This window comes from Aythya fuligula, chromosome 2 (genome assembly GCF_009819795.1).
Source record: "Aythya fuligula isolate bAytFul2 chromosome 2, bAytFul2.pri, whole genome shotgun sequence".
In the NCBI taxonomy this organism is placed as follows: domain Eukaryota; kingdom Metazoa; phylum Chordata; class Aves; order Anseriformes; family Anatidae; genus Aythya; species Aythya fuligula.
This window is the reverse complement of record NC_045560.1, coordinates 131442555-131469927: the sequence shown is the minus strand read 5'-3', so window position 1 is coordinate 131469927 and position 27373 is coordinate 131442555. Positions and strand designations below refer to the sequence as shown.

General features: G+C 35.6%; 1 protein-coding gene across 18 annotated transcripts in view; it reads right to left on the bottom strand.

The window, feature by feature from the left end:
* RALYL (RALY RNA binding protein like) overlaps positions 1-27373 on the bottom strand; it is a 426876-nt gene that overhangs the window by 214031 nt on the left and 185472 nt on the right. For 17 of the 18 annotated variants that reach the window (XM_032182403.1, XM_032182392.1, XM_032182390.1 and 14 more), the window contains one exon: positions 8699-8977. In XM_032182403.1, the coding sequence (XP_032038294.1) occupies positions 8699-8977 (279 nt within the window). Of the gene's footprint in view, positions 1-8698; positions 8978-10983; positions 11025-27373 lie in introns of those variants that run through there. The other variant, XM_032182396.1, reaches the window with a different exon arrangement.

The following is a 27373-nucleotide window of genomic DNA, read 5'->3' as shown; positions in this document are numbered from 1 at the left end:
ACCTGTGAGGAATAAGTGCTGAAGTGCTGGAAACTTCAAAGTAATGTTTAAAGATTTTGAAAAAGCACTTATGACGTTATGATGGATATATCGGATAGACCCAGGAACATGGAAATATTTTTTGCAAGTACATTTAAGGGATTTAAAATGTATCTTTTTATGAAACACAATGGTAATACTAAGGAAGTAGTATGTAATATAGGCAAGACCCTATTCTAGACCCAGACACGTCAAGCAGCAAAGCAGGACAAAGATCCTGCAATAGCACTTTGTTCATGATTTTAAGTGTGAACTGATATTGCAGAAGACTAATCAAGTCCTATTTTTTGTTTTTGTTTTACATGAACCTTTGTTAATGGCAAGCAATCATTATTCTTGCTTTTATTATGGAGGAAGTAGTTAACATTTGCCTGAGTTGATATCAGACTATTCAGAGCACAAAACGTCGTGCCAGGTACAACTCTACATACTTTAATTTATTTTAGTTTAGCAATGTATGAAGAATTTCACAGGAGCAGACCTCTAGTAATGAAAAATTAAGATATGTTGTCATGGGTTCATCTCATAGCTACAATTATTTCCTTAATATGTACTTAAGACTTTTCTGAGCATGCAGAAGTTTTAGTTCTACCAGAAAGTCAGATCTAAATTGGAGTTTCAGTTTTCATACTGAGTTAGAATGACCAAGTCCCAGTAAGAGTGAAATAGAATATTTTGTAAGATAGAGGGAGTAAAATTCACTCATTCTTATTTTAGATATTCTCAGCCTAGTGAAGTGGCTTATGCCATTAGAATACAGATTTTAATTACACAATGAAACATTCAGTTTGCCCTTCTGTAAAAAAGCACACATTAGTTGTAAAATTGTCCTGCCCTGAACAGCTGATTGAGTGTTAAAAATAACCCTTATAATAAGGGTTTGGGTAAGACCAAAGTGTGCAATGGGGATAGGAATCTGGAAATTTCCAGAAGAAAAGACCGGAAGACCCCCATGAACAATGATCAGTGTTTGTTTCCAAGGTCTCCTACAGTGAGATTTCACACTAATATTAGCTGTTACATAGGTGGAACCAAGAATAGAAGGACATGGGTAGGCATCAAGAAGGTGGAGATTTATGGGATAGATTTAGTCAGAGTCCCTGTTCCTGCATACAGGAATAGACTGATAAAGGATTATACTTGTTCCCAAATATAGTAACAGATTGAAAATAAGGTTAAAAAGTCAATTCTAGTGGTAAAATATAAACTTTGATCTAAGCAGTGGAATATTAATTCATATATTTTTCTCAGAAGTTTTACAATATTCTATTCATGCCTGAGGACTGAGCGATGAAGAAATCATCTAAGATGTGATTTAGTGGGAAAAGATTTTAAATCTTTATTAAAAGATTTTAATAAAGACCAAGGTCCAATTGCACAGGAGCAAGCTGATATCCTCAGTTTCACTCTAGGTTCCTGAGATGGAATTATATTCATCATGACTATTTATGTATTTTTTTTTCATTTATATTTATATTCACTTTATGTTTATTAATTTATTTTGGTTTAGAAAACCACTTGGTATTTACCTTTTTTCTTTATCATTACTTTATGTTTTGTTCAATATAAGAAACACCAGATCAAAATCTTCTGTAAACCTCATCCTGATGTTGGCAGCTATTTTTCAATAGAAATTGATCTTGATTCAAGAAGAGTCCACCAAAGTACTTATATAAGTTCAGCAAATTTAAAAACCATTCCCACAATAAGCCAATATCTTATGATATCTCACAGCCTTTATAGGTTTGTGTCTTGTACAGTCTAGGTATGCATAATATATGCTAGCATGTGTTTATTTGAATTTTTTTGTATGTTTAAATAATAATAATGTTAAAGAATTTCACATGTGCATTCACTTTTGTTTCAGAACTAATCAGAAAGAGCTGTGTTATTACAGCAGAAGAATACAGTATTCTTTGAGGTACAACATTTAAGTGATGAAAACTATACAATATATACTTATCACATTATACTTAGCAAGTCTTAAATGCTTTGTTTAAGGCTCACTTGGGTAGGCAATTACTTGTGTATTTTTAAGTTTCAGTTCTCAGATTATTCATTCATGGTGCAGTGCTGATAAGTACAAACATTAGAATCTACATTGCAAAAATTATGATGGACCAACAAATTTTGTGTAAAGTGTATTGCTCTTTCTGATTCAGTAATGTGAATGTGCATCATCCAATTTCTTAAAGTATAAGGCTTGAAATCTAACATTGATATATAATTAATTACTGTACAGATACATTATTATAGTATTTTATTTTTAATAAGTCTTATTAATGTATATGTTAAAATACCAAAACATTTTTTTATTATATTCATACAGTCTCTGGGGTTTCTCTAAGACAATCATTGTGCTTGCCTAGAATGTTTTGACTCATAAAAATTCACATCTTCACAGACTTGTCAGAAGGAAGATTAGGAATCTTTCCAGCTTCTAATACACTACACACATTAAAACAGGGAAATACTACTTTTTGTTCTACACAGATATATCCTGCTAATATGGTAGTTAAATATAGGTGTGTAACAGGATTTTTTCAATAAATAATGGCTTATGGTTGTACAAATGAATGTCTTCTAGGATTGTTGTACTTGTGTGTTACCGACTGAAAATTGATGGCAAAGTTAAAAGCAAACAATCACTAATTCAATTTTGAATTTTCTTTCTTACAAATAGTGTACTATTGATTTAAAGAAAGTTTTGTCACTAAGGAAATTTGAATTATTGCATCAATTTTTAAGCCAAAGTACATTTTTAACAAACAAGCTTGCTAAAACAACATGAATATTTATTTTTATATATAATATATATATTTGCATACAAATATCCATGATGTAATTAATGTTGTCTGGAACTTCAGATTGAGATGAAGAATTTATTCACTCTGGAAAGTTCTGGTTCTGGAAATATATAGATAAATCCCTTGGTATTTCTAGACATTACAAATACAAAATAGAGAAGATCTGTTTTGAGTAGAAGCAGTGAAAACAAAAGGAAAAACAGCCCTATTGTCACATCAATTCAATTTACAACAAAGCTATATGTCGAATCTCTCTAAAGGCCCTCTTTATTACCTGCTCTCCTTCTTGGATATTTTCTACTGGGTAGTCATCATTTAGAAAGCCCCTGCAGGGCTTCGGTGCTTCTCAAAAGAATGTGCAATAGAGTATGTCACCCAAAATAATTACCTAAAACCACCATTTTACCCTAGGCTATATGTCAGTATGTGCTCACAGGTACTCAGAGACTGCATCTAATTTAGACCTGAAGGCGGACATACGTGAATAATACTTAAAGCAATGAAACAGGATTGAAACTACAATGGAACTAATTTATTAGTTAAAAAGGGCATCAAATCAAGAACTACAGTGTCTTTCACAGTCTTGGTACTGTAAGCTTTTTCCTTTTTCTCAGCATCCAAGTATGCAACTCTTTGGTGTCTTACAAAAGCAACAGCAGAGACCAAAACTATTAGTCAAGCAGTATTTAACTTGTGTTTTCAAGGTGCCTATGAAGGTGGCTTGGCTCTTATTCTGGTCCAAATCAAACACTTGTTGTGGGTTTAAAGTGTGAAAAAATGTGTTTGAAAGAGGAAACAGATAGGTCATATAATTTCAAAAAGTAAGGATATGAACTATAAACCAATCAAATCAGAGACATTGTGATGTGCAGGCTGCTACAATAAGTATACCAGCACTTCAGATGAATGCTCTTACAAATCTTTTCCTAATGCATAATGTAATCAGGAATATAAAGTTATGGAACATTAAATACACTGTATGGGGAATTGGCTTTTACAGAATACACGTGTGCAGGAATGCACACAAAAATTAAATAATGTTGCCGTGACCCATGTGAAGTAATTTAGTGGCAGGAGAAAACATCAGGGGAAGAACTGTGTTCTCTATCATATATCCAAAATTTACAATCTTAGTGCAGATTGCTCCTCAAACCACAATTCCCACAAGGGACTTGCTCCATTTGTTTTGAAGCAAGCAGATCTCTAGTCATCTTCTCACCGCAGATGTGTGACATTTCTGTCCATAGGTTCGTGCCCGGTGCGCTGCGCCAGTAAACACTCAGAGTCTGAATCCACATGAAGGTCTTTTAATTAAATAATTAATTATGTAACATTACCCTTGGTAGAGGTCAGGGGGGAAACATGGTATTTCCTCAGGATTATTCCTGCTATCTCTCTACCCGTTGTGGCAAAGAGGTGGATACGGACAAATATTTCCTAACTTGTAGATGTATTTAAATAGATGAAAAACTTTTGAGGTTATACAGCAGAGTGGATGTGTTCTCACAACTGGGAATATCATTTGCAGTTTTTATTCTAAAACAAGTTGAACAATTTCTTGGCTCCAGCTTGAAGGAGTTCACAAAGTAATCACTGAGAAACACACTCCTGGGACCAATACTGACCTGTCCCTGTCCTGCTGTATGTCAGGAAAATGTGCTATTCCCTTGAAGGTATAATATCACTTCAAGAAAGTGCACTGAACTTCATAAGACCAATAAATTTCCTTTTATTTATTTGTTTTTTAAATTTTATTTTATGTTCCTTTAAGGTCTCTTCACAGATTTTCAGTGCATGATGTACATCATAGATCGGAAATTTGGGAAAGAACCACATAGCCCATGAAATCTGCTTCCCTGAAGTTACAATATCCATGGCATTGCCATTGTACAAAACTGGCCACCAGGCCAACAAGCATGTCAGCAGGAGCCTGGGAGTTGTACAAGGAGACCAGTAGGACACTTATAAAGATCCCCATGAAAGCTGGCAAGAAAGCTGGCAAGCACTAAGAAGGCTTAAGATTTATGCTTCTAAGAAATTCATTAAAAAATGCCTTGCTATGTACTTATGAAGCCTTGGAAACCCAACCAGAAAAAATATTTAGGCAGAAACTTAATGCACATTCATGCAGTTCCCTTACCTAAAACTAGATGGGAATTTTAGCATTATCATCAATAAATTGTATAATGCTGTATAGAGCTATAGGAATTTAAAGGTTCAATTTTAAATTTCATTTTTATACATGCAAACTATTTTTAATACTGCTAAAGCTGTTGTGAACGATGATCACAATTTTGAATGGCAGGACCACACAGAAGGCAAGAACAAACATTAACGGTCAATTTACCAAAATTATGAAAGGATTGATGTAGATTAACAATATAGTCTAAATTATTCCTTTTGTGAGTCTCATTCCTTATTTTGAATACTGAGTACTAGTGTCTATGGTAGTATCAGACATATATACCATATGTGATAATCTTTTTCAAACATTTCTTTCTTCAAACATCTTGCAACAGCTGACTACCATCCAGCCCTCATTACATTATTAATATATTCTAATTCCCTTTAAAAGAAAATCTAGCTGTGTTATCAAAGTTTATTTGTACATTGATAGATAGCTTTTCTTGTCCTCTTTCCACGCTTTAACTGTTGATATATATATATATTATTGTTATTGTTGTTGTTGTTGTTGTTGTTGTTGTTATTATTATTATTATTATTATTATTATTATTATTATTATTATTATTATTATTATTATTATTTCCCCCAGAATACACAGCTCTCAGGATATAGAGCTGTCTTCTTTCATCTGTAAATTACAGATCTGTACAGATCTGTAAATTACAAATCTGTAGTTACACTGTAATGGTCCTGCCTGCTATTTCCTCCCATTCAAAAGCACATTTACACATAAGTTATTCTTCTGTGTCATAATGCCAAGAAAGTTTTATCTATTGGGTCCTCATTATTTTGAGGCAACTATTAATGTCTACTGCTAATAAAAAGAATTCATAGAAGCAGTTCATCTAACAAGGAGTACCACTTCTACGAAATCATTTTATTTGTCGGAAAATACTAATGACAACCATATTTCTCATACAGAAACTGTAAATGAGGTCTGGGACACTTAAAAGTAAATTTTACCTTTCTTATTCTTCATATTCCTTGATATATCAGCAATATATCAGGAATATCAACATAAAATCTTCCTCCACATAAGTAAGCAAAGTATTTTCACAGAATCACAGAATCACAGAATTTCTAGGTTGGAAGAGACCTCAAGATCATTGAGTCCAACCTCTGACCTAACACTAGCAGTCCCCACTAAACCATATCGCTAAGCTCTACATCTAAACGTCTTTTAAAGACTTCCAGGGATGGTGACTCCACCACTTCCCTGGGCAGCCTGTTCCAATGCCTAACAACCCTTTCGGTAAAGAAGTTCTTCCTAACATCTAACCTAAAACTCCCCTGGCGCAACTTAAGCCCATTCCCCCTCATCCTGTCACCAGGCACGTGGGAGAACAGACCAACCCCCACCTCGCTACAGCCTCCCTTGAGGTACCTATAGAGAGCGATAAGGTCGCCCCTGAGCCTCCTCTTCTCCAGGCTGAACAAGCCCAGCTCCCTCAGCCGCCCCTCGTAGGACTTGTTCTCCAGGCCCCTCACCAGCTTTGTCGCCCTTCTCTGCACCTGCTCAAGCACCTCGATGTCCTTCTTGTAGCGAGGGGCCCAAAACTGAACACAGTACTCGAGGTGCGGCCTCACCAGAGCAGAGTACAGGGGGACGATCACCTCCCTAGCCCTGCTGGCCACACTGTTTCTGATACAAGCCAGGATGCCGTTGTCCTTCTTGGCCACCTGAGCACACTGCTGGCTCATATTCAGCCCACTATCCACCATCACTCCCAGGTCCTTCTCTGCCTGGCAGCTCTCCAACCATTCCTCTCCCAGCCTGTAGCTCTGCTTGGGGTTATTGTACCCCAGGTGCAGTACCCGGCACTTGGCCTTGTTGAACTTCATGCAGTTGACCTCAATCCATCGGTGCAGCCTATCCTGATCCTCCTGCAGAGCTTTCCTACCCTCAAGCAGATCGACACACGCACCTAACTTGGTGTCATCTGCGAACTTACTGAGGGTGCACTCGATGCCCTCATCCAGATCATCGATGAAGATATTAAAGAGGACCGGCCCCAGCACCGAGCCCTGGGGGACGCCACTAGTGACTCCAACTGGACTTGACTCCATTTACCATTTTAAGATTATACAGCTGAAACTTAGTTGTGGATAAACTTTCCATTGTTATTAAATATTTTGAACAATTCAAGTGATTATTAGCCCTTTAATTGGCTTTATAACAGCTCCACCTATCTTTTGTACAAAGCACAAAAGTACTTTGAATACAGCAAGGGCATCTTCTTGCACAAAGCACTTGGTATATTACAGACTCCACAAGAAAAACTAAAAGAGACTAACAACAGTAGTCATAGTAATAACAGATCTGTTGCCTTAGGAAAACACAGTTTAAAAAATCTGGTCAGACCAGTGTGCAAAGAGCTGTAAATAATGTAGTGATGGCATTACATGGCCTATTGCTCAGAGACCACTGCTCCAGGAAACATCTTCTAATAATGCCATCTCACAGACTGACTTTGCAGCCTTGCTTTTCTCACTTGAATTCTTTTATTTCATTCATATATATAACTTGTCCTAAAAGAAGTTGTAAAGTAGTCTCCCCTAAAATATAATTGGATTTCTTTAATCTGTTTTTCTTTTGAACCCAAAATACAGGGTTTATAAAAGTTAAAATTACTGTTTAACAACTGTGACAAAACAACAACATATCTAACACAAATACTCAATTTCTACAAATAATCAGAAAAAAAGATTTCCACAGCCTGAGAAATTGAAAACGAATAAGCCATGTCCATTCTTTATGACTTGGTACAGCCAAAACACTAAATGTACTTCACCTCTTCCTGGCATAGCCAAGGCACACAAGTGGATTTGGTCTGAGTAATTTAGCTCAGAGGTCTAGCAAGAGATCTCTCCTAAATATTTTGCTGTACTGTCCATAATTACTATACATATAGCAGATGGGTTTAGTACTGTATTGTAGATAATTTTGTCAGTAAGGAAAAACAAATTAAAAAAAAAACAAATTACACAATTCATAACAAAGTACTAGAAAATTATTAATAATTTTTATTATTAATTTTAGTTTATTATTATTATTAATAATAAACTATTCTTTTTTAGTTTGGAGTTCAGAGGAACAGTGTCTACAACATTATATGGGGCAAAACTTCAACCTAAAATTTTTGTAAGCAAAAATCAAAAAACAAAATGAAAAACGAATAGTTTTCTAAATGAATAACTGCATTGCAGTTTGATTTGGTACAAGTTCAAGGACTAACAAAACTCATTCTTTTGCTTCTGTCTAAAATCTGGCACTCCACTGAGCTGGATATTATTTTAGACTCATTAAAGTCAAGATAACCACATCTATTAGACAGGACTCATTATATCACATTAAATTTACTAATAGACCTTAAGAGAAAATGCTTATATTTTCTTCACATGAATAATCATATTCACTGCAATGGGGTTACACAGAGAAGTATAAGCACTCAGAAGTAATGTGCTTAATAAATAGGCAGTTTATAGCACTAAAAATTTCATAATAACTAAGTAACATGTAATATTTCCAAAATTCTGCTAGATCCAACATCCTGGAAATACACTTGAACAATGGAAAAACCAACTTACTGGTCCCCAGGGTACCAACAACAGATGATATAGAAAAAGAAGAGAAAAATATATTTGAATGATATGAACAAGCACTTACCTAGTGGCTGTCCTGCAATGATCCTGGCATTCTCTCCTGCCACCGCAGCCCTTGCATGCCTCTCGCTCATGTACTGTACAAATGCGTAACCTTTGTGCACTGAGCAGCCAACTATTTTTCCATACTTTGCAAAGATCGCTTCGATGTCACCTTTTTTGACAATGGCTGTGTTCAGATTACCAATGAAGACTCTAGAGTTGATGGACTTTGGGTCGTTCTTATTGGTGACATTGCTGGTCTGTGTTTTGCCGGTCATGGTTGGATTACTTGGCTTTAACCCTTAAACAAAGAACAAAGAGAATTATGTTTCATAGCATACAGTTACCCTTGGCTTTGATGATTTTTCCACCAATAATTCACTTTTTAATTTTTCCCATAAGGTGAATCTGGACTTGGAAGTGTTAAACTTTCTAAAAATGATTATCAATAAAACAAACATAACATATTTTAAAATTTTGTTAATAAGCCAAATTAAAACCTCTCATCTTTATAGATATAAAATATACCAATACATCTCTTAACACAATACTCTGTTATTGGAGCTCTGCTGTAATCATATGTGGATTTATGCTTGGAAATTCAGTATTGACTTTTTAAGTACCTAGCTACATAGAAACTGCAAAGCAAGAGAATGAATCATTATTTTATGTCAAAGAAATGAACATTCAAGGCCCTGTGGAGAGCAAATTCTAAAAATGAAAGACAACTTTGCTTTTGTTTGGTGTCAGACAGAGCACATTTATCACCAGTTAAATATCATTGACCCCCACAAGGATTGCAGGACCAGTAACATATAGTTCTTTACTCAATCAATATGTTTCTATCAGAACATTTTTCCTTATCAATTCTGTGTAAAAAAATGAATAGAAAAAAAAAAAGAAGTAAAAAGAAAAAAAAAAAAAGAAAGAAAATAGAAAAGGCAGGGGAAACAAAAATGGATTACACTCCTAAAATTAAAAAGTATGAAAACAAACTTCCTTATTGTATAAATGCAGTTTTCCTTGCATTTATTTAGTTTTTCCTCTGAGATCACAAGACCCTTAAAAATACCTTAAATAGGAATGGACACATTATTCTTGGGAAATATTTGCCAAAATAAGTAAAATACTTTTTGTGTTCATCTCGTTTCACCCTTTTAAAGTGCACTTGATTTTGTTACTATTTATGCAAATTCCACCTGCCAGCAGGTCATTCTATTTACATCACTTTATTTAGATGGAGTTGAAAAGAAATAAATTATCACATGTAGCTGCTGGGTTTTCTTTAGTTGTATTTGATAACGGACAAATACATATGTATATCTTTTTAAAATGAAAACTTATTTTGTACGAAGGAGGTCATTTAAACAGCAGTCAAATATAGGTCATCTCTTACAGTTAAGATTTATGTTACTATTTTTTAACCTGTTCTTTCTTTTGATCATATCACAGTAGCAGCTCAGGCAAGAAGAGAATCCAGTTAAATACTGCTCACACTTTTCTCAAGATGAAAAGGAATAATGTTCTATATTCTGGACACCTAAAGCTTGACATTAATAGCAGAAGTTTCATATTTGAAATCAATAGCTACCATATATTAAGCTATACTGAATAAAAAAAGAAACCATTGTTACTGAACTCTACACTGTTCCTAGTGAACAGTAGCCATCAGTACTTTGGCTGTCTCCATCACACATAATCCAAACCCCACCCTTAGGATAAAACACACAACGGAGATGTGGGTAATCCTCCAGAGTCCTAGAAAATGTTCTGCTTATTTTCAAGCACACATACATAGAGTGGAGGCTATCAGTCAACTTGTTTTTACTTCCTTAAACACTTAGAATAACAGTTTACTCTATATTACAACATTTAAAGAAAACACTGTAGAAGCAAATAATTTTTCTTGTAAGTTTATCAAATTGAAATACATTCTATAAACACAAGATACTGTATGCATTTAGAGGTTGCAACATGAAAAACCAGGAAAACTGACCTGATCAAAATCCTTTGAACTTTATTATATGACACAGTTAATATCTGTATTTCTAGGTTCCTGTGCGGATCATGCATGTTGAAGTCATGCCTGTATATAGCTAACCTGAATATTTGGAACACTTAGTACCATACAGTACTAAGTACACTTGTAACTGTACATTCATAACTGTACTTAGTACAGTTTGAAGACAATCCACTTAAGAAACAAAAATGTGTTGCACATTGAGCTCCATGTTGACAGAAAGTAGGCAGCTGATATTATCTGAGAACTTGCAAGTTTAAACCCATCTAAGATACAACTATACTTACACAGGAGTCAAGGTGCACTTCACATAGTGTTTGCTTGAAGAGCACTAATCTGAAGAGGTTACATGGCAGAGTAGCTAGGCATAAAAATAAAAATTTCAGCACTCAAATAGCTGGTGAACAGAAAAATGCTGGTATTCTGTGATGCTGTCAAAAGACACATCATTTTGGTGTACCTATGTTGGGAAAAATTCACATGAGTAGTGATAGTTCATATTTGTGAAAATCTGGTCCTAGCATCTTGTTAATGTTCTCTGTGCTTGCTTATCATTTCATTGGGTCAGTGTTGGTCTCTGGTCTAGATAACGGTAGTCTTGTCTTGTAGACCCATCTCTTCCACTAATTTTCTGTATGACTCTCACTAAGTTACTTTTTTATTTCACTTTTTAGACTTTAGTTTAGACTTGCCTTTTTTTTTTTTTTTTTTTTGGCTAAGCTCTGTCACACAATGTCATGATCTCAGCTGGGATTCCTGTGTATAACAGACACAATAATAAAAATGACAAGGGAAAAAAATCTAAAGAAAATCTTCTGCCAGACAAAATTTGCATGAAAATTATAAACAAAACCTCTATTTAATTATTGCTATCACAACTGTTTTCCAAACACCAAAGTACTACACTCTGTATTTCCTCTATTGTTTAGCTATTTAAAATGGGATTTAGTGAACTATTCCTTTTTATGACCTGAAAATACTCATTTTATTTCTGCCCAGATTACTGTGTACTAATTTAAATAGAGTTTGAATAGGACATTGAATGTTTCCCTCTTGTAGTTTTCCTTTGCAATGCAAATGTACAACATTTTTGTAACACAAAGAAAAAATAGTTGTCTGGTGGGTTCTCATATTCAAATGAACAGCCAGGACAATATGCTGCAGATATTCAAAAGATGAGAATAATATTAACATATGAATAATTGAGATCCGATTGCCTTGGTGGTCTGCATACAATACTATTGTGAATATTTCATAAAAATCAAAGATACACGGGAACTTCATTACAATCAGAAAGAACAATAAGTTTCACACTTCAGTTACTATATACATCTGTGAATACTGAATTATGCTTATCACTTCTGTGCTATCAGTAAAAGCACAAATATTGTAACTCATACAACCACAGAAATAAATGAAATTGTGAGAGAAACATATCTGAAAACATCTCATTTCATTGCAGCCTTTAATAAGGTATCTTGTTAATTTCTTATCATTGCAGTGATATTACCTTTCTGGTAATAAATGCAAAATATATAATTTTATAATTATATATTTTATAAATTTTATAATATATATTATCACATATATATTATATTATATTATATTATATTATATTATATTATATTATATTATATTATATTATATATAAATTTTATAAAATATATAATATATAATTGCTATAATGCAAAACATATCTTTTAAGGAATACCTTACAGAGAGAAGATACTTATTAATACACTTCATTGTACTGTTTCATGATACAGCTAATTTAATTATTCTACCTAGAACTAACTAATGTAAGTCTTTGTACAATTGAACATCAAAGTTATAAACTGCACCATTTTCGTTACTATTTAAATCTCAGATTCAAAGAGTAAAGTCCCCAAACCTGTTTTAAACTTTAAATTTTCTAGATGTTAAACAGGAATGTAAATGTAAATGACTAAAATGAGTTTCATATTACCGAAAACACACATGGGATATGTCTGTCAGTCAATATGAGCTGCTAAAGAGGAGGGCAGGTTTAAAATCCTTGCTTCCTTCACATTTCCTATGAAGTTTGGTTAAACATCAGAATGACAAAGCATTCCTTTGTGGCTCTGAAACTCAGCTTCAGTCCATAAAATGAACATCTGAACTCACATCTCCCATTTAATAGGAGATGTTGCCCTGCGGGCCCACCAGAATAATGAAGACAATGGTACCTTTTACAGTTGTGTTGTGTTCTGATGCAGGGAACAGTATAAGAACTGAGGCAAACAGGAGTTGTTCAATTCTACATCCCAATAATTCCCAGGAATTTCCCTGGGGAGTAGGGGTGAGAAGGGACCATTATAGCCAGATTATTATTGGTCCTTTGGCTCACAGTGCTGCTTATGCAGTTTACCAATGACAGGACAATGCAAAGCCTATCTTTAAAGAAACAGCATTTTGGTTAATATGCAAAATAATTTGGGAGAGACAGACACCTGAGGACCTGATCTGTTAAAAAGGATTATGAGAACTATTCACTTCGGCATCTTCCATGTTATATAAACGGTCGTTCATCATCTTAAAAGACTGGAACTCATCAGCTCAGTTGTTATTTTCCAAGAAATACAAAAAAATTATCCTTATACATTTTTGCATGCTAAATAGACTAGTAAGGCCAGATTCTAACAATTCTGTTGGAGTTAGAAGCTCACTTAAATCTCATTACAAGAGGGTAGGAAAAATTTAAATTGAAGATTTTTTTTAGTAAGGTCCATACTTAGTTTCACTTTCTAAAAATTTGCCTTCAGCAAGGTTAGAAATATTTTCAGGAACTTCTTATTAATGTGAATTTATCCTGAAGTTATTTTATTTCATTTGTAAACAAAACATTTGCTTCTTTTAAACAAATAGCAAAGTCTATATAATTTGAATGAACTAAAATTTTTGCTTACAGTGACTCTAGGAATAATTAGGATTTACTAAGGAAAAACTGAAGCAAAAAAAAAAGGAAAATCTTTCACGAAAACTGAAATGTTTTCTGAAAATAGATTAGAACTATATTACTTTGCACACAAAGGTGTGCCAAGGGAGTTGGCAGAGGTGATTGCTGAACCGCTCTCTATTATCTTTGAAAGGTCCTGGAGAACAGGAGAGGTGCTTGAAGATTGGAGGATAGCCAATGTCACTCCGGTCTTCAAGGAGGATCCAGGAAACTATAGGCCAGTCAGTCTCACCTCTGTCCCTGGAAAGGTGTTGGAACGGCTTGTTCTGGATGCCATCTCCAAGCAATTGGAAGAGAAGAAGGTTATGAGGAGTAGTCAGCATGGATTCACCAAGGGGAAGTCATGCTTGACCAACCTTGTTGCCTTCTATGATGGCATCACCAGCTGGGTAGATGAGGGGAGAGCAGTGGATGTCAACTACCTTGACTTTAGCAAGGCTTTCGATACTGTCTCTCATGACATCCTGATGGCAAAGTTGAGCAAGTGTGGGATAGAGGAGTGGACAGTAAGGTGGGTCGAGTACTAGTAGACTGGCCTAGTACTAGAGGGTGGTGATCGGTGGCACAGAGTCTGGCTGGAGACCTGTGACTACTGGTGTTCCCCAGGGGTCGGTGCCAGGTCCAGTCTTATTCAACTTCTTCATCAACGGCCTTGATGTCTGCCCTCAGCAAGTAAACCAATGACACAAAGCTGGGAGGAGTGACTGATATGCCAGAAGGCTGTGCTGCCATTCAGAGAGACATGGACTGGCTAGAGAGATGGGTATGAAGAAACCAAATTAGATTTAATAAGAGCAAGTTTAGAGTCCTGCACCTGGGAAGGAACAACCCAAAGTATCAGTACAGGCTGGGGGACAACTTGCTGGAGAGGAGCTCTGAGGAGAAGGACCTGGAGGTCCTGGTGGATGACAGGTTGACCATGAGCCAGCACTGTGCCCTTTTGGCCAAGAGGGCTAATGGGATCCTGGTGCGCATTAAAAGGAGCGTGGCCAGCAGGTCAAGGGAGGTGATCCTCCTCCTCTACTCTGCCCCAGTCAGGCCTCACCTGGAGTACTGTGTCCAGTTCTGGGCTCCCCGGTATAAAAAAGACAGGGATCTCCTGGAAAGAGTCCAGTGGAGGGCCACAAAGATGATACGGGGCCTGGAGCATCTTCCTTGTGAGGAAAGGCTGAGAGACGTGGGTCGATTCAACCTGGAGAAAAGAAGACTGAGAGGGGATCTCATCGATGTGTTTAACTACCTAAGGTGTGGGAGACAGAGGGATTTGGCTAACCTCTTTTCAGTGGTTTGTGTGGACTGGACAAGGAGTAATGGTCACAAGATAGAGCACAGAAAATTCTCAACAACCTCTGAAAGAACTTCTTCATTGTGAGGGTGATGGAGCACTGGAACAGGCTGCCCAGGGAGGTTGTGGAGTCTCCTCTGGAGATATTTAGGGCCTGTCTGGACGCCTACCTGGGCAGCCTGCTCTAAGGTACCTGCTTTGCAGGGAGGTTGGAATTGATGATCTTTCGAGGTCCTTTCCAACCCCTTCAATTCTGTGATTCTGTGAAAGAGATTTTAAAATACCACTCTTCTGTGTACTTACTATATTTACAAAGAAAATGTTAGGAAAAAATAAACACTTTCATTTTCCCCCAAACACAAATTAGCCTGAGATCATGTCTACAGCTGAGTCAGGAAATAATCAACACTCAGTATTAGGTTTCTGTGATGACCAATTTTTGCTTATAAAACATAGAAACTTGAAGTGAAAATTAATTCTGTAGAAAATGTTTCTTAACTATAAAAATTCTAAGCATTGGTAGTTTATTCAAAGCACCATTAAATGCCAAACCTTAATTTTCACCATTTGCAGTAAGAAAGTTTGCTGAGTAACATGCAGATGCATTTGATAAATAAACATCCTTCCAAGAAAGATAACAACCTGAAAAGTCAACTTGTTGGCCAGTGATGTCTGTCTTGACAATTAAAAATTGTAAAAAATGTACACAGTAAAAAATGCAGCCTGATCAACTGCTAGGATGTTTGGGTTTGAGCTGAACAAGGACATTCTAGTAGATATTGAATATTATGATATCAGTCCTTATATGAATAAAATGCAGCACTATAAGAGTGCTCCGTCTCTGACCTAAAACATACAGAGCTCTCAGGCAATTCCAAGGAATGTAACTCTGCCCTTCTGTTATCCAGACTCAGTTAATAGCTGAACTTTTGTAAATATCAAGATTCAATCCTTACTTTAATAGTTGAATTATTTTGTGACTTAGAGTCTTTGAGATTTAAAAATTAATACCTATTACAATTTTCATCAAGAATAAAAGCTCAAGGAAAATATTTTCTCTCCTTTTAAATTGTTTTTTAGCAACAGTGACAACAGTAACACTTTTGTAGTGTTACAGAAAAAAATAAGATGTTTAAACATTAGATGTATTATTCTGTGGCTAAAATGTCCTACAGCACTTATTTATTTTGTATTGGTACTAATATTTTATGGAGATAATTCAATATTCATGTTAACTGCCTTAATAAGCTGTCATTAAAAACTGTTTTATCTTAGATGAACAAACTTATCAAACATCAAACTAATCAAACATATAAAATTTTAAACATAAAATTTAAAAACTTATAATAATAAAATTTAAAACTTATAAAATTTTACATACCTCTTGAAAGTAAGAATATTGGATATATCATGGGGAGAGAAGGAGGGAAGGAAGTGAGAGAACAGAAAGCTACCAGATAAAATATGTTTTATCATGGAAAGTCCTTTCTTCTTTGTATTTTAAATCAATTTTAATGAACTACTATATCTAGGTCACACAAATAATGAAAAAAGTTATTTTTAAGATGGTTAGTTAAATCCACATAAAAAATATTATGGGCTTTTCCTGTCCTCGTTAAAGAAAAAAAAAATGCTTCTGTCTTCCTCCCAAAGATATCCTGCCTTTTAAAATAATTTTTATTTAGGTATTTATTTATTTATTTTATGTTAACGTTAAAGTTAGGTTAAAGTTTTCCTTTCAATTCTTTTTAAGAATGGGTTGACACATCATGCCTATAGCAGAGACAATTCTCCCTTCAAGTTGACACTCCTGGAGCCATTTAAATGATAAAATTCATCAATTCTTGTTATCACACACCGAATCACAGAATTGTCCAGGTTGGAAGAGACCTCAAGATCATTGAGTCCAACCTCTGACCTAACAAGTCCTCCACTAAACCATATCGCTAAGTTCAAAATCTAAATGTCTTTTAAAGACCTCTAGGGACTCCACCACCTCCCTGGGCAGAAGGCAGAAGGAAACATTTCATCATGGAACTGACAGCTTGTATGTGCTGTCAGTCAGGCTTTTTTTTTTTTTTTTTTTTTTTTTTTTTTTTTTTTTTAAAGAAAAAGGCAAACAGAAGAACAGAAGTTGGTGACTTTTCCTTTTGTCCAGGTCTATTTGTAGCCAGCTATCTCATCTCCTCATCTCCTCTGAGTCATCATTTATCATTTATACAGCTAGTTATTTTAATCTTCCCTCATCAGTCATTTCTGCTGACTTCTTAATAACTTTTAATGTATTTCTGTTTTTCTACAGTTTCTGTGGCCTGAATCTGACTTCAGAATTCAGTTGTAGGTATAGTGACAGTAAAAGGTACAGGAGGACTGCTGTCTTTTTCTTCACTTGGCAGCTTCATGATACAGTGAATTGCCTAAAAACAATCTTAGCTATTTTTACTGTCATATGACATTTCAGGCTAATCTCATGTTCACCAGGATATCTTGGTCTCACTCAGCAGTGTTGCTTCCTGTGTGCTTTTGCTTCCTCCAGCTTCATATTACTGTGAGGACTAAATGAACCTTGGCAAGTAAGACAGTCTCCTACTATCATTTTTATAATTCTAAATTTCCTAATAGACTTCAGCAGTTCTCTCTGCTCTCAGGGGTGTTTACAGTTTCAAAGTACAATATCTTCTGAAATTTTAATCAGCAAAACATTTTGGCACTTCAGAATTTGAAACGATTATGTAAAATTAAGCCTAATAAGGATAACTGTTGTATGGTTAGATGTTTCCTCTACAATAAAATTTTCTTTCTAAATCTTCTTTGCTTTTACTAAGTTTATTTTTTTTTATTATTATTATTATTTTTTTTAAGGACATGTTACATAGTTAGGATAATATTTCATATAATTCTCATGGAAAGAAGATTATTTGGGCAAACATATCTTGCTCTTTTAATGTAGCATACCATCTTTTTTAATTGTGGAATTGTTATGAGAGGTTCATAGATGGCCAGTTTTATTCCACTGAAGCTTCCAAGAAAACTGTTGGTAGCATTATGTAGGCAAGAATTATTTTGCTCCTTTCTGTTTCTTCTATTATTTTATAAGAGTTTAAAAATGGATTTGGGGAATGTCACGGTCCAGGCTGCCAAACACCAAACAAGAAGTAAAGAGCTTCAGAATTGTAATCCTAGCTCTGGTACAGACTTGATAAGAGGCCTTATGCAAGTCACTTAATGTCTTCACCTTCTTCTATTTCTTCAGCAACTGGCAATAATACTGATGATATTCCAGCTCAGTGGGTTGTTACATGAATAAAATGAAAGCATGAAAAACACCACAAAAATGCTGCAACACTAGGAAGTTTAATAGGAAGTATACAGCCAGGACTTTGTTTGAGGATTAGTGATATTTTTGCTTTCCCTGTCCATAATATTTCTACCTATATTTAAAAAAACCTTTCCTGTCTTTTATGTGTATGGTTATTTTAACAACAATTTGTCTCCATACTAGTTGATCAAAATTGATATTTGGTCTTTCATAATGGAGAGATCACAGAATAACAGAATCACAGAATTTCTAGGTTGGAAGAGACCTCTAGATCATCGAGTCCAACCTCTGACCTAACACTAACAAGTCCTCCACTAAACCATATCGCTAAGTTCAACATCTAAACATATTTAAAGACCTCCAGGGATAGTGACTCCACTACTATCCTGGGCAGCCCATTCCAATGCCTCACAACCCTCTCAGTAAAGAAGTTCTTCCTAATATCCAACCTAAAACACCCCTGGCGCAACTTTAGCCCATTCCCCCTCATCCCGTCACCAGGCACATGAGAGAATAGACCAACCCCCACCTCGCTACAGCCTCCTTTAATGTACTTATAAAGAGCGATAAGGTCGCCCCTGTGCCTCCTTTTCTCCAAGCTGAACAAACCCAGCTCCCTCAGCTGCTCCTCATAAGACTTGTTCTCCAGACCCCTCACCAGCTTCGTTGCCCTTCTCTGGACTCGCTTGAGCACCTTGATCTCCTTCTTGTATTGAGGGGCCCAAAACTGAACACAGTACTCAAGGTGCGGCCTCACCAGAGCCGAGTACGAGGGGACAATCAGATCCCTAGACCTGCTGGCCACACTGCTTCTTATACAAGCCAGGATGCTGTTGTCCTTCTTGGCCACCTGAGCACACTGCTGGCTCATATTCAGCCCACTATCAACCAATACTCCCAGGTCCTTCTCCGCCTGGAAGCTTTCCAATCACCCATCTCCCAGCCTGTAGCTTTGCTTGGGGTTATTGCGCCCCAGGTGCAGGATCCAGCACTTGGCTTTGTTGAACTTCATAGAGTTGACCTCAATCCATCGGTTCAGCCTATCCTGATCCTCCTGCAGAGCCTTCCTACCCTTGAGCAGATCGACACATGTACCTGACTTGGTGTCATCTGCGAACTTACTGAGGGTGCACTCAATGCCCTCGTCCAGATCATCGATGAAGATATTAAAGAGGACCGGCCCCAGCACCGAGCCCTGGGGAACGCCACTAGTGACTGGCCTCCAACTGGATTTGACTCCATTCACCACAACACTTTGGGCCCGGCTATCCAGCCAGTTTCTAACCCAACGAAGCATACGCCAGTCCATGCCATGAGCAGCCAGTTTCTTGAGGAGAATGCTGTGGGAAATGGTGTCAAAAGCCTTGCTGAAGTCAAGGTAGACCACATCCACAGCCTTTCCCTCATCTACAAAGTGCATCACTTTGTCATAGAAGGAGATCAGGTTTGTCAAGCATGACCTGCCTTTCATAAACCCATGCTGACTGGGCCTGATCACCTGGTTGCCTTGTAAGTGCCACGTGATGACACTCAAGATAATCTGCTCCATGAGTTTCCCTGGCACTGAGGTCAAACTGACAGGCCTATAGTTCCCCGGGTCTGCCCTCCGGCCCTTCTTGTAGATGGGTGTCATGTTTGCTAGCTGCCAGCCAACTGGGACCTCCCCCGATAGCCAGGACTGTTGATAAATAATGGTAAGTGGCTTGACCAGTTCCTTTGCCAGTTCTCTCAGTAGCCTTGGGTGGATCCTATCTGAAATATGTAAGAATACTTGGATTTTGTAAATTATTTATTTACACGTAAATCCAAAGGCAAATTAGAACCATCATTTTTGATTTCATTTACTTCACATTGTCCCTTTCAGATGTCTGTCTTGGATATTTACACCTGAGGACCATATTGTGCATCTGACTCACAGGAAGAAAAGCTAGTACTGACAACCAAGTAATCCTGATATCTGACCCTAGCTCTGCCAGTAACTTTCCCAAAATGATGCAGTCACTGATGTATTGTGCTTTTATTTTATCTTATTCTTTTACTCCTTTTATTAAGTTTGTCTAGAGGTGTTTTTTTTTTTTTTTTTTTTTTTTTTTTTTTCCTGGTCTTGCATGAACTGCATCTTTAAAACTCAAGTAAATCCACAAAATCTGCAAGCAGTGTGCGGTAAAACACATCAGTGCAGAGCCTTGTTTTAATCTTTTAGCTTATGCAGTACACCCTGAGCCAGTAACCCAAAATAATAGGCTGCCATTCACTACAAAACACCTGAATGTCTTTCTAGTCTATTTAGAAAGTCTACTCTATCTTTTCACACTAAATCTCATGTGCCTATACCAAAGTTTAGGATTACAAAGGTATTCCTGAAACAAGTGATTCTCTCACCACTGGTAGTATGCAACAAGCTATCTTGAAATTTATTTCCTTGACAAACAATACAATAAATTGTGTCTATAGTGTGGCAATTGAATTTTACCCACATGATTATGAAAGTTTTCATCACATAGAAGAAGAATATAGGCATGATGTTATGATGTTTTTCTCCTTTGTCATCTCATCCTGATTTTTTTTTTTTTTTTTTTTTTTTTAAGCTTATAGTTCAATGTTTAGGACATTTTCTAGGATAATGGGAAACCTAATTCAGTTCTCTGCTGCTGAAAATTAGAATGTGTATCCTGTCTCCTGAGGGTGTTGTTGGGCCCTCTTAACAATCATTGTAACATGTGAACTTACATGTTTTACTTTCTACATCCCATTTCCTAGACTATCTTCAAAAAACATTTGACATTTACTTACTAGTTAAGTCTATGGGAATTCTCATGCTAAAAACTTAATAGGCACTTATCTTTTAATGCATAAGCAATTTTAATATCTATTTATTTTTTTTTTTCAGTTCTGTGTTGAGATTGGAAATAAATGAAACTTAGCATTGTAACATTGTCATTGTTACTGAGAGATCAGAAAGCCTTCACTATGCCCCATACAATAAATAAATAAATAAATAAAATGAAATAAATGCTCGGCAAGTTAAACAATGTATTAAAAGTAATGTGTTCAAATACTGTATATCACTGAGAACTCCAAAAATCATACTATATTTTCATTTTTGTCTTTCAAGTGCATTATATATATACATAAAATGTCTTCTTTTCCTCTTCACCATTTCATTTTGTGGAAAAACAAACAACAATTGGATGAGGAATTTTTCTCCAATATTTCTCGATCTTTGTATTATCAGCAGTAAGTTCTTCACTGGAGCAGGTAGATACAAGTGAAGTTTTTATTTAGTCTAGGATACTAGTAATTCTTGGTGAATTTATCTTTTTAATGTAGTAGATATTTGATGCCCAAACACAGTGATAATAGTCTTTGCTTAAATAAGTATTTTATTTACTTAAGGCTATTTTAGAGAATCAATTAAGCTAGCTCAATGAAATAACAATATGATGAAGATATTTTGCTAAAAGCATTATCTGAACATTAATCATACATATTAATATAGGTTTGTTTGTTTGTTTTTGATGCAAACCATACAAAAACCTTTGTCAACATATCTTTTGTAGCAGTACGTTATTTAAGCAAATGGTGATTTTCCAGGACAATGCCTAATAGTTTCATGTCATCATGTAACAGCCTCTGAGACCCAAATCTATGTACACTTGAATGCTATAATTTGGTGCTGTCTTTTTCTTCTTGTTCTTGGTTAACCCCCTTGTAAAGACACAAGTGTAAGATATAATTCTTTCCTTGTACTGACTGGAAAAAAAAACTCTAATATTTTCACCATCTGTCTCCTAAACCATCTGTCTCATATCTATTTCACTCTGCCAGAGCCTTTTTACCTCATTTTTCACTTGATTCCATTCTGTTTCTTCTATTTGGCTGAGTCCTTCCTACAACCTTTCCTCCTCCTCAACCTTTTTTTTTTTTTTTTTTTTTTTTCCCCTCAGCACTAAAATCAAATTTTCCAGTGCTTTTGTCTTCTCTTCATGAGGGCCTATCTAGATGCTGTCTGATTTATTTATACTGTGTGTGTGTGTGTAAATATATATATATTTTTTTTCTGGGTTGTACCTAAAAGAGTGTGGTCTTGTAAGCACTGAGTACATAGTACCTGAGGTGAACATACTCTGTCATTCTATCAGGAACTAACTTTATTGCTATTCTGAGTGACACAGTGGCCCTGCCAAAGTCAGTGGAAAACAAAACAAAACAAAAAACCATGAACCGTAATAAAACTGAATATTTACCTGTCTACGTACTTTGAAAGGAACAGCATTGGATCTTTAAGCTGTACAACATTTTTAAAGACTAGAAAAATACGACTGTGGTAAAATTAAGCATGCAATACTTGACTTTTTCTTCCCACATTAGATGAACTTGAACAGGGAAAAAAAAAAAGGAAAATATTTCCACATATTTTTCAAAACTCAGAGTGGATTATGATTTAATTTGAAGCCAAAAGATACAGACCTTCAAAGATTATTTTTAGAAACACCAGTGGAAAATAAATCACTAAAATCCAGAATATTTTAGATAAATATGCTATATAAAATATACTTTATTACAGTATAAAGTATATATATACATATATAAAGTATGTATATGAAGTATATACTTTATATACTTTAAATATATCTCCTTTGTATCACAGGAGATAGGAAAAAAAATGAGTGTAAAGAGACATCCCTATGAATCTTATATATTTTTTCTATTGTTTACATTCAATCTCCTACATCACATTGTAGAGCTGTAAAGTATCTAGTAGGAGTGCAGTGAAAACTAGTTAAAGTAAATAATTTGCAAATGAATAATTTATCCTTCAAATTTTCTACCCTTTAAAGATTTTTCTAAAGCTCTTCCTGTCATAATATCTAACCTCTAGTCTAAAGGATGGGATAATTAGAAGAATTCATTACTAACATAACTCTGCTTTAAATGACAGTGAATCTTTCATTGACTTATCTAGGGCAGGAAAGAATATAAACTGAAGGGAGAGATTTTTTGATGTTTCTGTGTTTCCCCCCCAAGTGAATACAAACAGATTCACTTTAAGATTTGGTATTTGACAACAGTTAAAAGTAGATTTTTGAAAGCATTTGACTTTCAATATTAAATATATATATATATATAAACTTTATCTAGTTCATCTAGATTTAATTTGTTCTAGTATTACCAATGTTATTGTTTCCTTCCAGTTGACTTTTAGTGTGTTTCTTCCATGAAATTTGCTTGGGAAACTCAAATAAGTGTTTGAAATCTTTCATAACAATGAAATTTGTGTATGAGAGTTGAAATACAAAAAGACCACAGAAGCAACCGAAGCTAAATATAAATGTGCATGGAAGTCAGTTCTTCCATGGAAGAAAGTTGCTTTTGTTATTTTCTTTACTTTAACTGATCAGCTTTAGCAGCTCAGATTGATTATTTTCAGTCCATGTTATTCTGTCATCCTAATTACAACATGTGATACTGGACTTATCGACAAATATTAATTATTTGACAGAGCTAATCATTTTGAAACTAAAGTATACTCAGCAGGGACAATCACTGGTCTTTCAATATGCAAGTCTCAGTTCTCCAACTGCAGGGCATTCAACATCAACTGTTTGATTTCCATTAGTATTGCTAGTTATTCTCCTAATATAATAATGTGTTTTAATACTCATTTGGGAAAATAAATATATAAATAAATATTCCTTTAAAAAACATCTTATTCTTTTCCAAATGTGCACAGCTGTTTTATTAGTAGTACCATACCAGCAGTACATTTGTGTAAGTGATGATAACTGTCAAGTAAGGAAAAAACTGCATGTCAATTCTGGCATATGTTAAATCAGTCCTTTTGAAGAAAATGATCACTGGAATAATTTTAAATTCTGAGAGTGAGCTGTAGCTGAGAAACATCATTATCTTCATTAATAACTGCTAAAATTTAAAATAATCTTTTATCATTTTTATCCATACCTACAAAACAAGAAGAACATCTAAATGTTTTCTCTGAAATTGATTATGTAGTTATTACAGATGTTCTTACAAGCTATTCAACTCCTGATAACTGGGAAATTTTACCAGGTGTAGAGTGGAAAATAGAAGGGAATATCAAGAAGTATAAGTAACATTTTGAAGAGAAATTGGAATAATCTCTGCTCTCTTAAGCTAGAACATATTGAATTTATGTAGAAATTTGAATTTATGTAGGAATCTATATACTTAGAGGAAAAAATGTCGTGATTTAATGTTTTTTGTTGTTACATTTTTATATTTTTAATTGTAGAAAAAGGTAGGACCATTAAGAAGAAAGAGTATTTGACAAAATTATTACTAGTCCCTTCCTTCATTTTAATCAAGTGACTTTCAAGCCTATCTTTAATCTTTCCATAAATGAAGTTAAGTGCTATCAGCTTTTATAAAATGAAAAGTGTCTTCACAACAAAATTGTTGATTGTCACAGTTGGAGAAGGATCTGGATGAAATTTCACAACATGGGTATTTCTCAAAAGTAATCTCCTCAGATGTTTCCAATAGTTTTTATTGATCTATTTCTTCTTCTGTCTGTCAACCTTTCCAAAGGATATAATAAAAAATAAGTGTAAAGAAACATATTTAAGGAAGAGTGGAAAATTTCTGGCTTTTTTTTTTTTTTTTTTTTTTTTTAATACATATTGGTAATCTAAAAATAACAACTTACTATTTGATTCATTTTCCTCTTTTCTCAATATGTTGACAATACTCTGAACAAGCTATCCATTTTGAAATGGTGATGTTCTTTTGGATATTAAGGTCTTTAATCCATCATGAACTAGGAGTTTTGTGTATATGCATCTTCACAACTTCAACAAATGTTGTAGTTCTGCAGCATTTCTTGCTTTCCTTGCTGCAGTGGTAGATCAGAGACCTGTGAAATACTGTTACTAACACCTAAGGTAGATCCTTCAGTCTACTCTCTAAGGAGAGTAAAGATGACTGAAACAGTCAAAAATATTGTTCTCCTTTTTTTTTTTTTATCTTCCTCCTGTCTGACCATTAAATCCTGAGGTTTGGAACTTACATATTTAGGCTGTTTGATGTGAGTGTGAAAGTTAACATTAATCTACATAAAGATATGATTAATACAGTACAGAATTAGTTAGTCGCTAATTCACAGATTTGAAATAATCTTGTCCAGAAAAACAATTGTTTTGCAAAGCATACACATTTAGAAGTGTTTCTGCACAGCTTAATATCTGGCTACTGAAACAATTGCTCCCAATAAGTTACCTAGAAAAAAGGGAAAATATCTAATGTAACATTTTCAATTTGTTCATATGTTGGATATGTAAAATTATCTCCCACCTCCAGATCTGGTCTTGGAAAGAGAATCACAATAGAAAAACTTTAGGCAAGGCCTGTTCTCTACAGGAGGCAAAACTTGCCAAACCTCCCCAAACAGAGTGAGAGGACAACTTTTTCTTCAATACTAGCTTGCTAAATCGCAGTTTAATTTTAAATTTCATGCAAAAGCAACTTAAACATGTAATTTCCTGAACCTCTGATAAGGAAATTTATTCCCTGACCATTAGAACTCTATGAAAATGTATCACATCTCTCTCTGGTTTCTATGTCTCTGTAACTTCTTTCCTCAACTACACTTAGACTGAGGACTAAAGAAAAACACCTTCAAAATGCTAGAAACTGTTCCTAAACCAAGGGCACCACTTGGCAGAAGGACAGCTTAAAATATTCAGAAACAATTAGTATTCCATTGTCCTTGATGCAGAATCTTGAAATATAGGAGGTTTGGGAAGAGTGAAATGTAGCAGAATTGCAGAAAGCACAGTGATGGCAAATGTAAAAATATTAGCTCTTTCTCAAGCAACTCGGCTGTAAGGATTATAAAACAACTGATATGAGCTTGGTTAATGATCCTTTAAATTCAGATATACATTTTCCTTCTCTCAACATATATTTTATGGAGTCAAACATATAGTAAACACTCTTTAAATTGTATATGTATTGAAGTCATGTACAATGTACTTTTTTCTAGCTGGTGAGACCTAAAGAACTGTTAAAAAGTAACAACTTTCAAACAGAGGTACAGTTTTAGTTATTCTATAATTATATAATCAAATAAATGACATAAAAGGTGCTAAGGAATACCTGTTCCATATTCTCATATCAAAATCTGTTCCAGGAAAAAACTTTGAAGACTTTGCAATTTGTTGCTGATTAAAGTGAGGAAAACAAACAAACAAAAACACAACAAAACATAAAAATAGATAGAATCATAGAATCATAGAATATCCTGAGTTGGAAGGGACCCTTAAGGATCATCAAGTCCAACTCTTGACACCACACAGGTCTACCCAAAAGTTCAGACCATGTGACTAAGTGCACAGTCCAATCTCTTCTTAAATTCAGACAGGCTCGGTGCAGTGACCACTTCCCTGGGGAGCCTGTTCCAGTGTGCAACCACCCTCTCTGTGAAGAACCCCCTCCTGATGTCAAGCCTAAATTTCCCCTGCCTCAGCTTAACCCCGTTCCCGCGGGTCCTGTCACTGGTGTTAATGGAAAAAAGGTCTCCTGCCTCTCGACACCCCCTTACAAGGAAGTTGTAGACTGTGATGAGGTCTCCCCTCAGCCTCCTCTTCTCCAGGCTGAATAGGCCCAGTGACCTCAGCCGTTCTTCGTACGTCTTCCCCTCCAGGCCTTTCACCATCTTCGTAGCCCTCCTCTGGACACTCTCCAACAGTTTCATGTCCTTTTTATACTGTGGTGCCCAGAACTGCACACAGTACTCGAGGTGAGGCCGCACCAGCGCAGAGTAGAGCGGGACAATCACCTCCCTTGACCTACTAGCGATGCCGTGCTTGATGCACCCCAGGACACGGTTGGCCCTCCTGGCTGCCAGAGCACACTGCTGGCTCATATTCAACTTGCTGTCTACCACGACCCCCAGATCCCTCTCTTCTAGGCTGCTCTCCAGTGTCTCATCGCCCAGTCTGTACGTGCAGCCAGGGTTTCCCCGTCCCAGGTGCAGGACCCGGCACTTGCTCTTATTGAACTTCATGCGGTTGGTCATCGCCCAGCTCTCCAACCTATCCAGATCCCTCTGCAAGG